Here is a 16,613-nt window from a genome sequence, read left to right as displayed (position 1 = left end):
TGTCCAATGTTCATATGATAAAAATTAATTATTTAATTTACAAAAGAAACATAAAAAATTATAAAAATATTTAAATTGACACACATAAAAATTCAGGATAGCCTCTGCCCAATGTCCATATGATAAAAATTAATTATTTAATTTACAAAACAAACATACAAAATTATGAAAATATTTAAATTGACATACATAAGAATTCAGGATAGCTTGGTGCTACTGGCCTCAAATATCGAGCCTGGAACCCATAGGTATATACTCTGCCCAATGTCCATACGATAAAAATTAATTATTTAATTTACAAAACAAACATACAAAATTATGAAAATATTAAAATTGACATACATAAGAATTCAGGATAGCTTGGTGCTATTGGACCTCAAATATCGAGCCTGGAACCCATAGGTATATACTCTGTCTAATTAAATATGATAAAAATTAATTATTTAAGTTACAAAACAAACATACAAAATTATGAAAATATTAAAATTGACACACACAAGAATTCAGGATAGCTTGATGCTACTGGGCCTCAAAAATCGAGCCTGGAACCCATAGGTATATACTCTGTCCAATTAAATATGATAAAAATTAATTAATTATTTAATTTACAAAACAAACATACAAAATTATGAACATATTAAAATTGACATACACAAGAATTCAGGATAGCTTGATGCTACTGGGCCTCAAATATCGAGCCTGGAACCCATAGGTATATACTCTGTCCAATTTACAGATCAAACATACAATTAATGTTGTTTAATTTGCAGTAGACGACATGGACGTGCCGCCTATGCATCCCAGACCTGTCTCCGATGAGCTATTAGTGTTACAGGGCGATCATAGGTCCGCCTACGCATGGGAGGGAGAGTTACTGGCCCAGACTCTCCGCGCCAGGAGAGTGGACGACATGTGGAATTTTATGAAGGACAGAGATCTCCATCCCCGTGTAGTCCAGCGCCTACGGGATACGTGCTTCTACAGGATTTTGGAGATCAGGCGGTTGCAGCTCGACTGGTCTTTGATCACGGCCCTGATAGAGCGGTGGCTACCGGAGACGTACACTTTCCTCCTGCCTATTGGTGAGGCCACCATCACGCTGCAGGACGTGGAGGTTTTATATGGGATACCTGTTGATGGACTGCCCGTTGTACTACCTCAGGCCATGAGAGAGATGACGCGTGGGCAGTATTTGGACATGCTGCAGCAGCTCACTGGTTTCAGGCCACAGGATGAGACTGCACACTCAGGGGCCAGTCGCATGAGTTTGACAGCTATTCGACAGCATTTGGAGATATTGCACCTCGACATCACCGGGGAGATAGATGATCTGCATATTCACCGGTATATGAGGTTGCTTCTGCTCCTTCTGTTTGGGGGGGTCTTGTTCCCAAACACTTCGGGGAACCTAGTCAGCTTGCGATTTCTTCATCATCTTCAGCTGCTAGATGATTTACCCCAGTACAGCTGGGGTGCTGCTATTCTCGCCTACTTGTACATGCATCTGTACCGGGCGAGCATGGGCACCCAGCATGACGTATGTGAATTTTCGCCGCTTCTACAGGTGACAACATATTCGAATACTCTGTTCATTCCTTCCAATTCTATCTAGTCAAAATTTATCTTAAACTTTACGTCAACTTTGTATGTTAGGTTTGGGCACGAGAGCGATTCCTGCAGTTGCAGCCACCTCTACCACCATTACCTCCGGATGTACCACCTCCATTTCTCCCTCTAGCTAGGAGGTGGGTTCTCCGGCATGGATATGTACGATATTACGAGGCTCGGCATAATCTCCCCCTTTGCAGGGATGTGTTGGATATGCTAGAGGGCGCACAGGTAAATGTGTACCTAAACTTACTTGGTATAGCTTCACATGTGTTGCGCATACTCACTTTTTCTGTTGTTATTTGATAGTACATCTGGATGCCATACAACGACGACTTGATAGGTCGCCTGCCCGATTATTGCTCGGCCGGCCGACTGATTTGGAGCACTTCCGTCCCGCTCATGTGCCTCGATATTGTGGAGCATCATGCCACGGAGCGGGTACTTCGCCAGTTTGGCCGTCTACAGTATATATCGAGGGGGCCTACATGGGAGGCCACACATTATTAGTGGGATGATCGTTCCAGGGCGGACGACACATATATAGCATGGCTAGAGGCGCAGGTCCATACTTGGGACGACCGAGCTGACCTAATCCCCCCCCCTAAAGATCCAGACGGAGACTATTCAGCTCTATATGCCCTTGTACCACCGCGTTACCCGACCTTTTGTCGGAAATCCCATTCATCAATTGTTGTGACTTAATATATACTTTCCTATACTGAGCTGACTTATTCTTCTGTAGGTTTCTACTGGACCGACGGCCCCTTCTACCGATCCTGCCAGCACCACTGATGATCATGCTGCAGCGCATCCTGCTATAAAGAGGTGCCGTGATGAGGATAATCCTGATAGCGTAGCCGGGCGGGATGGGATGCGCCTCAGGCCAGCGGCTGCATTGAAGCACACAGGCTGTGGGACACATTGATTTTTTTTTGTTTGTATTTTATGTAAATAATAACAACAATTTTTTATGTTTACATAATATGCGCATTATATTTTTATTTTCCAGTTCCTTCTTTATTTTAATACTACAACACAAACACAAAACATAACAACTTAACATAATTTAAATTCAGTACAACTAATGAAAATATATGATACGGAAAACATAAAGATAAAATAGTATACTCAACACATACATGTCATTGTTTAGTCACTGCCGCCCATTATTCTCTGCTCCAACCACTTAAATTTCTCTTCCATCTTATTTTTTTCTAATTCTGCCTCCTTCAGTTTCCTTCAACTCCGCAATTTCTCGTTTATATTCTTTTTCATATTCACACTGTTTTAAGGTTAAATCATGAAGATACTGCAAAGATCGTTTGTAGCATTCCTGCTTACAGGGTTCATCAATCCATACCTCAAAATTGCAAAAACGTTCGCTGGGAACCCTATAAAACTTGTTCACACACATCCAATAGAGGCGTCCAGCTTCACCACCATCCCAACAGTCATTCATCAAACATTTTTTGCCGCACTGGCACCTTGGTACATAAAGGTGTTCAAACATTTTCTATTGGTTATTGTTAAGCGCAGAAAATAACTAGAATGCGCCCATTATTTATAGGCAAGGCAACACACATAACGTAGTATTTAACCGTGCTATATATATTCATATAACGTAGTATTTAACCGCGCTATGCTTTGCGTGTTAAAGATGATTACAGATACAAAATAGTTTTTTCTCTGACGGGCAGCTTTTCAGTTCGACAAGACAATACACATAATATAGTATTTAACCGCTATATATATATATATATATATATATATATATATATATATATATATTCACATAACGTAGTATTTGACCGCGCTATATATATTCACATAATGTAGTATTTAACCGCGCTATATGTATTCACATATTTATCAGAAATCTACCTTTAACTCAACTATTTTTGAACTATATTTATCAAATATATTCAAATATTTTTCCATTTTTTAATCCAATACTATTTTTGATTACATGAACGGGAGGGAGAAATGCATTAATTTACTCAACTGAAAAATGTTAAATATCAATAAGATTTAACAACAATGGAAATATAATTTTATTTGATACATCTTGCAACATAAACAAAACAGCTACTTATTACAACATAAACTCATTGATAGTTGGGCACATTAGAAGAACACCCACCACGAGCTTGATTACCACCGCCACCCAAACCAGCCGAAGGACATTTTCGACGGTCGCGTCTTGTTTGCGAGCATATACCACATTTGCGCGCATAAACGGTATTGCTAACATCCATTTGGTTTCGGATATGCGTTCTCTTCAGTACCTGTATTCGACGCAAATAGTCCTTGTTACACACCATTTTAAATGGTTTCGACGGCCAATAATGCTCAGCACCCACTGGCTGTAACTGCCCACTATAGGCGTTTAAGTAAGCAGCAACACTATATTATTTATCAACGTAGTTGGTTGACCCTAAACCTGTATGTTAAAAGCACCTGATGGCATGTGAGCACGACATATGGTAGATGGACCATTTCCCACAAGAGCATAACCTTCTAGATTCATTTATGGTATGTACATTATTCCCTCGATTTTGATGGATAGCGGTGCGAACTTCAAAAATATTTTTGTCGTGATCATACTGCAAAAATGAATGCCAATGTTCTCGCTGCCTGTATTTCTCAAATCTCTTCATCGGAAGTAGCATAAATTCAATACCCCTTTCCATCAATGACGTTGCAGCTGCAGCCCTTTCAACAAACCTCTCTGCCATCTGCTTGAACGACATCCGCACCATGGCAGTGACAGGCAATCCTCTTGCCGACTTCAATAACCCGTTGAAAGACTCTGGCACATTTGTAGTCAGAATTCCCTATCTTCTTCCACCATCCGCATGCAAAGTCCACTTGTGAAGCTCATGTCGTATCAACCAATGATAGGCTCTCTCGTCTTCCTGCCTGATAGATTCCACGTGCCTCCGAAATTAATGCTCTTGGTGGTCTGTTGCTGCCATCCACATCAAATCATGCAGATCCTTGTTGGGATGTGCCTTCTGGAAATTGGCCTTAAAGTGCCTCGCACAATAACGGTGGTAGGCATAATGTTCTTGCCATGCAGGCAAGTTCTCTACAGAACTTAAGATACCACCATGCCGATCAGATATTATACAAATGCCGGAACGTTGTATGACAACGTGCTCTTTCAAATGATTCAAAAATAGCGTCCACGTCTCTTGGCTTTCATTGGCACAAATAGCAAAAGCTAGAGGAAATATTTGTCCATTAGCATCTACTGCAACGGCTATCAACAACTTGATATCATACTTTCCATAGACATGAGTGCCGTCTATGGATATTACCGGCCGGCAATGCAGAAAACCATCAATTGCTGGTTTAAATGCCCAAAACACGTAATTGAATATATATTCTGGTTTTTCCGGACTCCGCTCAAACTTTCATTCAACAACTGTCCCGGGGTTAAAGTGTTATAGTGCGGCCATGTACTTGGGTAGAGCTGCAAATGACTTATCCCAGTTACCATAATTAATTTCAAATGCACGTTTGCGCCCGAGAAATGCCTTTCTTTTGGTAATGGTATGACCATATTTCTGGTGGACTGATGTAATGCACTCTTTGATTTTATACCTTATGGACGCTTCAAGGTGTGGAATAAGGACAAGAGAAATCAAGTCAATATCCAAGTTGTAGTGATTCCCATTGAATGTGTCCATTTCACATCTGTGGGTGGGAATATATTTACCCATTTTCCACAGACCTGTGTTCTTGTTGCTCGCACGCAGCATCCAATGACAACTCGTAAACCATCTGCGACAAACAACCTTGTATACATCCGGACTTGACTCCCATACCGTCATCTCACGACACTCTTTTACGCTGTACATTTTTTTCGCCCTGCTTAGGCGCACTTTATCAGGAAAAAATATGCCCTTTGCCAGCACCGTTTTTCTAGAATCATCCCACATTGCTGTCCGAATTTCATCAAAATCCCTTGTGAGAGCATCCACATCTGGCATACTTGGCAAGTTATCAAGGTCGTGAATCTTCCTTGAATGAAATGGCACTTGGGACTCGTACACTCTTGGTCTAATGGGGGGTAGAGTATACTCCCTCGTCAAATTAGGTCTTTCATTCTCTTTCTCCTCGTCACCATCCTCACGAGGGAAGGGTGTGTCATCTCCGGAATCATCGGCATTGTTGTCATAATCACTGTTCTCTTCCTCACTCTGTGCATCTGCCATATCCCGATTTAATATGTCGTCTTCGGGCAATTGAGTGAGGACAGGTGGTCCAACTTGCTCGTTTTCACTGCACAAACAACAAAATAATAAGCTACTGAAATTAATAAATACTTTCCATATAGATGTATCACTTCACTTACAAGTCGTAACGTGTTGATATTCCTTAATGGACATTATACTGTTGGTGATGACTCCCGAATGGACCACCATGATCCAACATACCAGAATTACACATATTCCAACTGGGGCGTGGGTTCATAACTTGTAAAAGTCATATCTGGCCGGTACCCCCTATGAGGGTTAATACAAATTCAATACAACAAAAATATACATCGTAACACTAAGGAAAATTGAAGTTTACCACTCGTCTTGTTAATTATGTAAAGCAGGAGAGAAATTATTTCCTCGCTCCTCATTCGCCCGTGGTGATAAGTTTAAATCAGGGCAAACTCTTTCATCTGAAACCTGTCCGGCAAAAACTGCTCCAGAATAACCACCCGATGATTGAGGGTTATCCCTACTATGCGTAACCTCATTATTGCGAACGTCTTCGACCTTGACGTACATTTCCAACATTTTTATCACAAGAAATTCCCAATATTCATCTGGAGTCCTCAAAAAATCCCTCAAAGTTTTATCATCGTCGATGTTAAACTCAGCGTAACAAGCAACCCCTTGCAGAGTGACGGAATACGGATATCTTCCAGTTAGTTTAAGATTCACCGAACGTTTCCTCACACTCATTTTATTATATAAAAACGATACCAATCTATCGTACTACATTGTAAGTGGCAACCTAACATGACACTGTAGAAATAAACTAAAACTAACAGAGTTATTCACCACAACCTCACCCCACCCCCACCCCCGAATATAATGAAACCCTTACTTTTCGCTCTTCAGACATTATAAAAAAATGCTCGAGAATTTAACAAGAAGAAAAATTTGAACGAGAGTTAGGAATATTTTTGAATGGATTTTTGTAAAATCCTATCGCCTTTAAATAAGGCAATGCCTGAATTTTTTTTTAGGTATAACGCTCTTTTAAAGAGCGCTATACCCATTTGAATTATTGTTATGTCAGTTAGAGTTATTCGCCACAACCTCACCCCACCCCCACCCCCGAATATAATGAAACCCTTACTTTTCGCTCTGCAGACATTATAAAAAAATGCTTGAGAATTTAACAAGAAGAAAAATTTGAATGAGAGTTAGGAATATTTTTGAATGGATTTTTGTAAAATCCTAACGCCTTTAAATAAGGCAATGCCTGAATTTTTTTTTAGGTATAACTCTCTTTTAAAGAGCACTATACCCATTTGAATTATTGTTATGTCAGTTAAACGTAGGAGACTTATTGGTGGGCCCACAAAATAGGTATAGCGCGGTTATATACCGCGCTATGTATATAGCGCAGTTTACAGTGACATTATATATATATATATATATATATATATATATATATATATATAGCACTCTTTTAAAGAGTTAAAAGAGCGCTATATATAAAAATTTTACTCTTTTATTTAAACACATATATTTGTTACACTTGTCCAAAAGAACCACAAATGGTTCCGGACTCGTGAACTTACCCCTAGGTCTGTATAAAGTACATATATGATTCAAGCTATGCCCAATCTAAGATTGTGTGCACTAAGGGGCCTGAAAACATTGTACTTCTTGAGAACTAGTATTATGACACCTCATTCTTTCTTTCGTCCTTTTTCTTTTGCTCACTTTTTCCTCGAAGTAAAATATTGAGTTAGGCAACCTCTAGATTGAGCGTACGAAAAATAATGTCAACTGCTTACAACGTTACAGTTCACATGGCGTCTCTCTTATCTACAATAAGAAATTATAATTTAGTTCCCACAATAAATACATAGCATATAGAATACACTGTATATCTAAGCTATAATTTTGGATAATTTTGTAGTTGATTCTAGGTGCGGTGGTATGATTTTAAGGCAACGTTGCTTTGGTTGTACATTTGGAGAAAATAGAAATAAACTTCATGCATTTGTGCTTTGTTCATACACTTAGAGAAATTTATATATTTTTTGGGCGTTGGCTGGCATTCCAGTCCCAGTCTATCTAGTCCCTTCATTGGTCGACTTGGAGAAGTTTTGAGAGGTCGAGAAATGAACTAGTTGTCATATGCCTTCGTCTGTGCGCACTTTAATCCTGAATTGTTCCCGTCATCGCCTCGTTAAAAACCTCCTCGAGAACTCAATCGGGACAAAACTCAAGTAAGGGAAAAAAGAGTACGACTTTGGGGACGCTTCATCTTTTAAAAAGAGTACGACTTTGGGGTCGCTTTCCTTCAATTGTTTCTAGTTGGAATGGCCCTTTGTTCGTTGTTGCCATGATTTTGTACGGGCCGTCCCAATTTGTTCCTAGTTTGCCTTCCCGTTGGTCTTTGCTTGCTTGTGTTTTAGCTTTAAGCATGTAGTCCCCGACTTTGAGTGGCCTGATCTTTGCCTTTTTGTTATAATAGCGTTTTGCTTGTTGCTTTTGGGCGATAATTCTTACGTAGGCCATATCTCTTCGTTACTCGACTTCGTCGAGCTCATGTCTTCTGTTGTCATCATTCCGGGGTCCGCTTTTGTGGGAGTATCTTAGGCTGGACTCCCCGACCTCGACCGATATTACTGCATCAGTCCCATAGACTAATGAGTATGGCGTCTCTCCTATGCTCGTCTTTGGCATTATTCGGTAGGCCTAGAGTACTTTTGGTAATATCTCCGACAACAACCCTTTAGCGTCTTCGAGTTTTTTCTTCATGATGTTCAGTATTGACTTGTTGGAGGACTCCACTTTTCAGTTACCCGTAGGGTGATATGGCGTTGAAAGTATTCTTTTGATATGCCATTTTCGAAAAATTCAGCGACTTTTTTTCCTGCAAGTTGTAGTTCGTTGTCGCAACTGATCTTTTTGGAGAGACCGAACTGGCATATGATATTTTTCCATATGAAGGCAATCACTTCCTGTTCGCGTATTTGGACGAATGCTCCTGCTTCTACCCACTTAGAGAAATAGTCAGTTAAAATCAAAAGAAATCGTATGTTACCTCGCCTTGCCGGGAGGGGGCCCACGATGTCCATTCCCCATTTGATAAACGGCCAAGGGGAGGTGACTGAGTGGAGGTGTTTGCCTGCTTGGTGAATCATTGGGGCATACTTTTGACATTGCTCGCAATTTTTCACAAAATCCGCGGCCTCTTTTTTATGGTGGGCCAGTAATATCCTGCCTGTATGAGGCATCTGACCAAAGCTCGATTGCCGGAATTAGTTCCGCGATAGCCTTCATGGACTTCTTCAAGGACGCACCGCGTTTGATTTGGGCCTAAGTATTTCGCCAGAGGGGTTCCATACGTCCTCTTGTACAGGTCGTTATGAATGATGATGTATCTAGCTGCTTGCATTCGGAGTTTCTTGGCCTCTTTTTTATCATCTGGGAGTACGCCATCCTGCAAATATGTAACAATACGATTGTGCCAGTCCCAAGTCGGGTTTATGGTTCTTACCTCGATTTAATCTATCGATGAGTTGAGGAGGTGGACCACATTTCTTTCTACGGTTGTAATGTTTTTGGTGGCTGCTGCTAATTTGGCGAGGCCGTCCGCCTCGGTATTCTGTGCTTGGGGGCTTTGGTCGAGTTGACATTTTTCGAACTCGGGCAGCAGCTTACAGATCTCAGTCTAGTATTTTTGTAACCTTTGTTCTTTGATATGGAAAGTCCCTATAACTTGGTTGACAACAAGTTGGGAATCGCAGCGTAGTCTTAACCATTTCGCCCCGTATTTCCCCGTATTTGAGTGACAGCTTTAACCCTGCAATTACGGCCTCATACTCGGCCTCGTTGTTAGTCATGTCCCGACATCTTATGGACTAGCGATTCACTTTGCCGGTCGGAACTTCGAGTATGAGTCCCAATCCGAACCCTGACGCATTAGATGCGCTATCGATATACAGGATCCAGAGGTCCTGTATTTGGGGAGAAGCGTGGGCTACTTGTTTTTCGACTTCAGGCATTATTTTTGCGCTGAAATCGGCGACGAACTCAGCAACAACTTGTGAATTTATCACTATTCGCGATTGATATGTGTTTTTATGCTCGCTTAAATCTATGGCCCATTTGGCCAACATGCCCGATAGCTCGAGTTTATGCAAAATACTTCTTAGGGGGGAAGTCATGACTACCGAGATGGGGTGGCACTGGAAATATGGTCTAAGCTTTCGTGAAGCTATGACCAAGGCGAGGGCCAGTTTTTCGTGGTGAGGGTATCTCGTCTCGGTGTCGACTAATGTTTTGCTAATATAATAGATGGGAGACTGCGTAACTTTATGTTCTTGGACTAGGACCGCGCTCATAGCTACTTCGGATACAGCAAGGTAAACGAGGAGGCACTCCCCCGGTTCTGGTTTTGAAGGCAATGGTGGTGATGACAAGAAAGCCTTCAACTCCTTCAGGGCTTGGGCGCACTCAGAGGTCCATTGGACCTCGTTATCCTTTTTTAGTATGCCGAAGAATTTGTGGCACCTATCAAATGATCGTAAATAAACCTCGAAAGGGCGGCGATATGGCCAGTCAACCTCTGAACTTGTTTTTTGGTGGTCAAGTGCTCTGGTATCCCTTCGATGGCTTTGATTTGGCCAGGGTTCACCTCGATACCTCGTTGTGATACTAGGAAGCCCAAGAATTTTCCTGAGGCCATACCGAATGCACACTTTTTGGGGTTCAGTTTCATTCCGTATTGACTGAGTAGGTCGAAGGTTTCTCTCAAGTAGTCGATGTGATCTTCTTTCCTTTTGGACTTGACCAGCATGTCGTCTATGTAGACTTCTATCGTTTTACCGAGTTGGTCTTTGAACATCCGCGTCACTAACCTTTGGTAAGTTGCCCCTATATTTTTTAGCCCGAAGGGCATGACCCTGTAGCAGTACGTCCCTTGATGGGTAATGAAAGTGGTTTTCTCCTGATCCTCTTCTTCCATGAGGATTTGATTATAGCCCGAGTAGGTGTCTAAGAAGCTCAGTAGTTCATGCCCGGCCGTTGCATCGGTGAGTTGGTCGATGTGAGGTAATAAGAACAAATCCTTGGGCCATGCTTTGTTCAAATCTGTGAAATCGACGCACATCCTCCATTTCCCGTTCTTCTTTTTCACCATGACTACATTGGCCACCCATTGGGGGTATTTCGACTCCGTGATGGAGCTGTTTTCCAATAATATTTCGACCTCTTTGCATACCAATCATTTATTGGGGAGTTAAACTTACACATAACCTACCTCACCGGGGGCTGGAAAGGGTCGACGTTCAGCTTGTGCGTGGCGATTTCCTTCGGGATACCTAGCATATTTGCATGGCTAAAAGCAAACAAGTCTGCGTTAGCAGTTAAGAATTGACAAAATTTACCTGGTTCTTGAAGATTGCAGCCGATGTAAGCTTTCTTGTTGTGGTCATTGCCGTCTAATTAAACAGGATCGAGGTCTTTTATGGTTGATCCTGCGGCTTCAACCGTATCGGGGTCTTTAATGACGTCCTCATTTGACCTCGACCCTGTTGATTGCTATGCCTTTTTTTCTTTGTCCTTCGTTTGTTGAGTGACCGTACAGTCTAGAGCGATGCAGTAGCATTCCCAGGACGTGCTTTATTCCCCTCGTATACTGAATATTCCCCATGAAGTTGGGAATTTGATGACTTGGTACAGGCTGGAGGGGATGGCTCTCATGGTGTGTATCTATGGTCGCCCTATTTTGGCGTTGTATGATGTGTCTATGTCCATCATATGGAATGTGGTTTCCAGAGAGACGCCACCGGCTAGGACGGGGAGTGTGATCTCGCCATATGTTCGCTCAACTGCATTGTTAAAACCCGTTAGCGTGATGCAACGCGACACTATCTTATCCTCGAGTTTCATTTGTGCAAGTACTCGAGGGTGGATAATGCACGTGCCGCTTCCATAGTCTACCATAATATGTCTCACATCGGTATCTAAAATTCGTAAAGTGATAACAAGGGCATCATAGTGAGGGAAATACAAACCGTTGTTATCCGACTTGTCAAAGATGATACTTTCTTCGAGTTCATCATACCGTTCGTGGGTTATTGATCATTTGAGCTTGTGGGTTATGGTGAATTTCACACTGTTGATAGAAGCATCGTCGCTGCCGCCAATGATCTTGTGGACGGTGCTGGTTGGCGGGGGTGGTTTCGGTGGTCCTTGATGTTGTTCACATCCTCTGGCAAAATGGGTCCTTCCTCGGTCGCTCAGCAACTCTTTGAGGTGTCCCTGTCGTAGCATGTTTACGACCTCCTGTCTTAGGGCGATGCAATCCTAGGTTTTGTGTCCTCGCTCTTGGTGGAACTCGTAAAAGGCATCTGATTTTCTGGTATTCGGGTCTGAACTCATCTTTTGTGGCCACTTCACCTTAGTTCCGAGCTTCTCCAAGGTATAGACTATTTCTGTATGTGACACACAAAAATTGTGAGCGGATAATAGAGACCATACCTCTTTCGTTCCGGTGAGTCCCTGCTCTTGATCGGGGTGGGCTCTCTTTGTGGCAGGAAGAGGATGCAATGGCGGTTCTGACATATGGTAGATATCGCTCCATGTTGGGTCGTGGAGCTACGAGGTCCCTCCTGATATCATTTTTTCGATCTTTTTTGGGTTCGGCTAGTACTGAGGTCAGTAGATGAGTCAGCCCATTGAGGTCGTCCTTGTTTGCTCGGACTTCGGCACAATACGCGTTATGTATTTCATCCCAAGTCATTGGGGGGTACTTCATAAGCCGACTTAATAACTTTCTCATTGCCCTTGAACCACTTCTGCTCAGCCCGTTCTGGAAAGTTGCGACAGCCATCCCTTCTGATACATTCGGTAAGGTTATTCTTACTCAGTAGAATCGGGCGAGGAAGTCCCTCAATCCCTCTCCCGGCGACTGTTTGATAGCGAATATGTCGTTTACTCTCGCCTCTGCCTTCTTGGCCCCAGCATGAGCCGTTAGGAACTTGTCGGCCATTTCTTCGAATGTTTCAATGGAACGCGCGGGCAGCTGTGAATACCATGTTAATGCTCCTCCAGTGAGGGTCTCTCCGAACTTTTTCAACAAAATGAAGGATACTTGTTCCTTGGCGAGGTCATTGCCTTTCACGGCGGTGATGTAGTGGGTCACATGGTCTTCAGGGTCGGTCATGCCGTCATATGTTTTCAGGTAGGGTGGCATTTTAAAGGTCTTTGGTTTGGCAAGTGGGGTGGCATCATCACTTTACAGTTGCTCTATGAACCGACCGACATCTCTTTTCGGCAAGAGCTTATGAGCGCCTGGTATTTTATCGGCTCTTTCTTTGTGTTCTCTCATTTGGTCCCGAAGTACCTTGTTCTCATTTTCCATTTCCTACATCCTTTTCAGAATGGCCGCGAGAGTGTCGTCACCTGCATTGTTAACAACATTGTGAGTAATACCTATCGTTGCAGGAGGAGGAGGAAGTTGATCATGTTGCTCGTCTGCTGGTGGTATATTTCAAGTCCTTGCGCTTTCTGTAGTCGCTTCCCGAACGGGCTTATAGAGGACGCTGGTTAGCGTGTCAGTTAGCCAAGCCTCAAGGAGCTTTTTTACTGGTGGTGGCGTCTCCTCCATCACGGATGTGGAGGCTCCCTTACTAAGAGATTTCGTGATGCTACAGTGAGGAGGGGTGACCCGCCTCGCCTGGGGGAGGCATTGGGCGTTACTTCCTCGTCCATTGCTTCAAAGCTCTCATTGATGATGCTCATGAGATTAGTTGGGAGGTCGCTCATTATTCTCACTCTTTCTTCCCTGTTACCTGCCATATTAGATCTGTGTATACAAAGAAAGGGAATCTTGTTCTTGGTCTCTTTTTTTTTATGTTAGCAATCCATATTAGTTGTAGATCTAGAGGAAACTAAAAATTTAACTAGGAAATCCCCACATACGGGGCCAAACTGTTTGACCAAAAAGTATAACTTTCGGTTAAAATTTTATATTTATGTAATGTTGGGTTAAACCTAGTTAATAATAATATTCCTAAACGTGGATCTTGAAAATACGGATAATGTGGGGCTGACCCAGTGGGGGATTAATAATATTGTGCATTAAATATTCCAAAAGTATGAGCAATAATGGAGGAGTAACAAGCAATAAATAACAATAAATGGCATTTAAGTAAATAGAAGGAATGATTAACCCAATTATGAATGAGTTAGTTGATTGTTCCTCCTGACAATGATGCGTGACAGATAAATCCTAGAATGTTCGAACTATTCTCGGATTTGATAGAAAGGTATGGAATAATATGAGCAAGAATGTTGATGAAAAAGGTAATGTTTGTATCTTTGCTAGAGAGAGATTATTATTCTGAAAAGTGTTCTTATCAAGTGAATATCACATATCTTTATTCATTATTTTTTTTTCTATTTATATGAGACATACCCCCAATAAACCCTAATGATACAAGTACAAAGAATATTCAAAGGAATATTCTCTTTAATATCCTACCCTAGTAAATTAGCCGTTCCAGTTCTTTCTGTCGTGCTCGACGTCGACCTGCGTCTGCATCTCGACCACAGGCTTCACCATCTCCTGGTCGACCTCGGCTGACTCTTTTCTCAAAGTTACTTCCCACCAAATACTGAGACAGATTTCGACCCATACAATGGAGAAGCCAGAATTTTCCCTAAGGAAAATCAAAATATAAAGAAAACTTATGAAGAATGTTAGGATCGAAAATCCGGGTAGTGGGAAATTTTGCCAAATAACGGTATAATGATAATAACAAAGACAATAGAAGTTGATAACAACGACAATTAAAGTAGATAAAGAAGACACAAATTTAACGTGGTTCGGTCAAAGTGACCTACGTCCACAAGAGGAGAGGAGCAATTTACTATAATAATAAGAGTGCAAAAGAGAGTATAAAATTAGAGCAAACACTCTAATTAATCCCAAATACCCTAAGAGAATAACCTCACAAGATCACTCCAAAGAAAGGGTTCACACAAGTGCTTCCCAACACTAACTCTCATACAAAACACTCTTAATAAAGGAAGAAAGGAAGAAATAAGAATTGAAGACAAGTCTTGTTGGTGTGTCTAAAATAAACTAATGGCCTTCCCTTTTATAGGCAAAAAAGTTTTGGCCTCTTAGGTGTAAAAGAAGAGATACAACTTATGCAAATGATGTCCAATACACAATGCAATATTTTTAGGTCCCAAAGAATATTGCCAACAAAGTCTACACTTTGCAAAGATGATTATGCCTATGTGATATGGACTCCATTAGCCAAAATAATGGCCATATTACAAATCTCCACCTTGGTCTAATTTTGGATGATATAGTAAATGTTCTCCACCTTCTCCGCAAAAGCCCCAATGGACATAAGTCAAAATTTAATGCCATCAAAGTTAGACAAGTTGTCTGATACCGAAACTGTAGTAGGGCCTATAACAGTGGAGCCCAATAAAGTATACAACGAACCAGATCTGTGTGCTTTCATGATCACTAGAGCATCTTGACAAACTTTTAAAACTCCACCTTCACTAGTGAATTTGCACCCAATGGATTCTAAAATGCCCAAAGATATGGGATTTTTCTTCAACTTAGGAACATATCTAATATCGGTGAGAGTTCCCACCACATCATCGTGCATTCTGACCCGAATTGTACCTTTGCCAATTGTTACCCAGTTGGACAACTCCACCTGTAACTGAATCATATGTAGAAAACAAGTCCCTGCTATGACACATATGATATGAACAACCGGAATCTAAAATCCACTCATTGTCTAATCTGAAACTAGTTTCAGTTGCTAAAAATATAGTTCCCTCAATCTCATTAGTTGCTACACTAGCTTTGCTACACTAGCTTCGGCGGTGTCCGTATTTTTGTGCTCATTTTGTTTTCTTTATGCTTTTCTTTATTTTTCAGTTTATAGCATTCAGAGATAATGTGACCTTTTTTATGACAATAACAACACTTTAAATTATTGTATCTGGATATGGAGTCGGATTTGCCCCTAACAAATAAGCCAACTTCCGCTTGAGTTCTACTAGCTTCCCCAGTAATGTCACTATCTCTCTGTTCTTTTGATTTTAATATAGATTTAATATCCTTATAAGAGATATTATCCTTTGCATAAAGTATAGTATCTCTTATATGCTTAAAAGATGGGGGTAGAGAACAAAGCAGTAACACGGCTTGATCCTCATCTTTAATTTCAGCATCTATATTACTCAAATACATAAGAATGGATTCAAAGATGCCAATATGAGAGAGAATAGAGGTACCTTCACCCATACGAATTGTATAAAGCTTTTGCTTCAGGTAAAGTCTATTTTTCACCGTCCTCTTCATATATAAGGTTTTCAATTTTTTTCACATGCCTTTGGTTGTGGTTTCTACAAAAACTTCACGTAAAACATCATTTGAGAGATTTAAAATAATACCTGCTTTTGCCCTTTTGTCTATGATGGCAAATTCCTCATCCGTCATTTTATCCGGCTTCTTCTCCTTTCCTTGCAACGCCAAGTCTAAGCCATCCTGAATTAGGATAGCTTCCATCTTTAATTGTCATATTCTGAAGTTTTTACTTCAATCAAATTTCTCAACATAGGTCTTTGTTAGAGCTATTTTGGCTATTGAAACTAACCCGGTTAGATCCGACTCTGATACCAATTTGTTAGGATCGAAAATCCGGGTAGTGCAGAATTTTGCCAAACAACGGTATAATGACAATAACAAAGACAATGGAAGTTGATAACAAT

General features: G+C 41.2%; 1 protein-coding gene across 1 annotated transcript; it reads left to right on the top strand.

Annotated features, from left to right (window-relative positions):
- Positions 1-778: 778 nt before the first annotated feature.
- LOC138904700 (serine/threonine-protein phosphatase 7 long form homolog) lies at positions 779-2,536 on the top strand. Its single transcript, XM_070193208.1, has 3 exons — positions 779-1,564; positions 1,654-1,839; positions 2,354-2,536. The coding sequence occupies exons 1-3, from the start codon at positions 779-781 to the stop codon at positions 2,534-2,536; spliced, it is 1,155 nt and encodes a 384-aa protein (XP_070049309.1).
- Positions 2,537-16,613: the final 14,077 nt, after the last annotated feature.

Source organism: Nicotiana tomentosiformis, chromosome 2 (genome assembly GCF_000390325.3).
Source record: "Nicotiana tomentosiformis chromosome 2, ASM39032v3, whole genome shotgun sequence".
Taxonomy (NCBI): Eukaryota; Viridiplantae; Streptophyta; class Magnoliopsida; order Solanales; family Solanaceae; genus Nicotiana; species Nicotiana tomentosiformis.
Note: the sequence above shows the minus strand (reverse complement) of the source record. Positions and strands in the feature narration are given on the sequence as shown.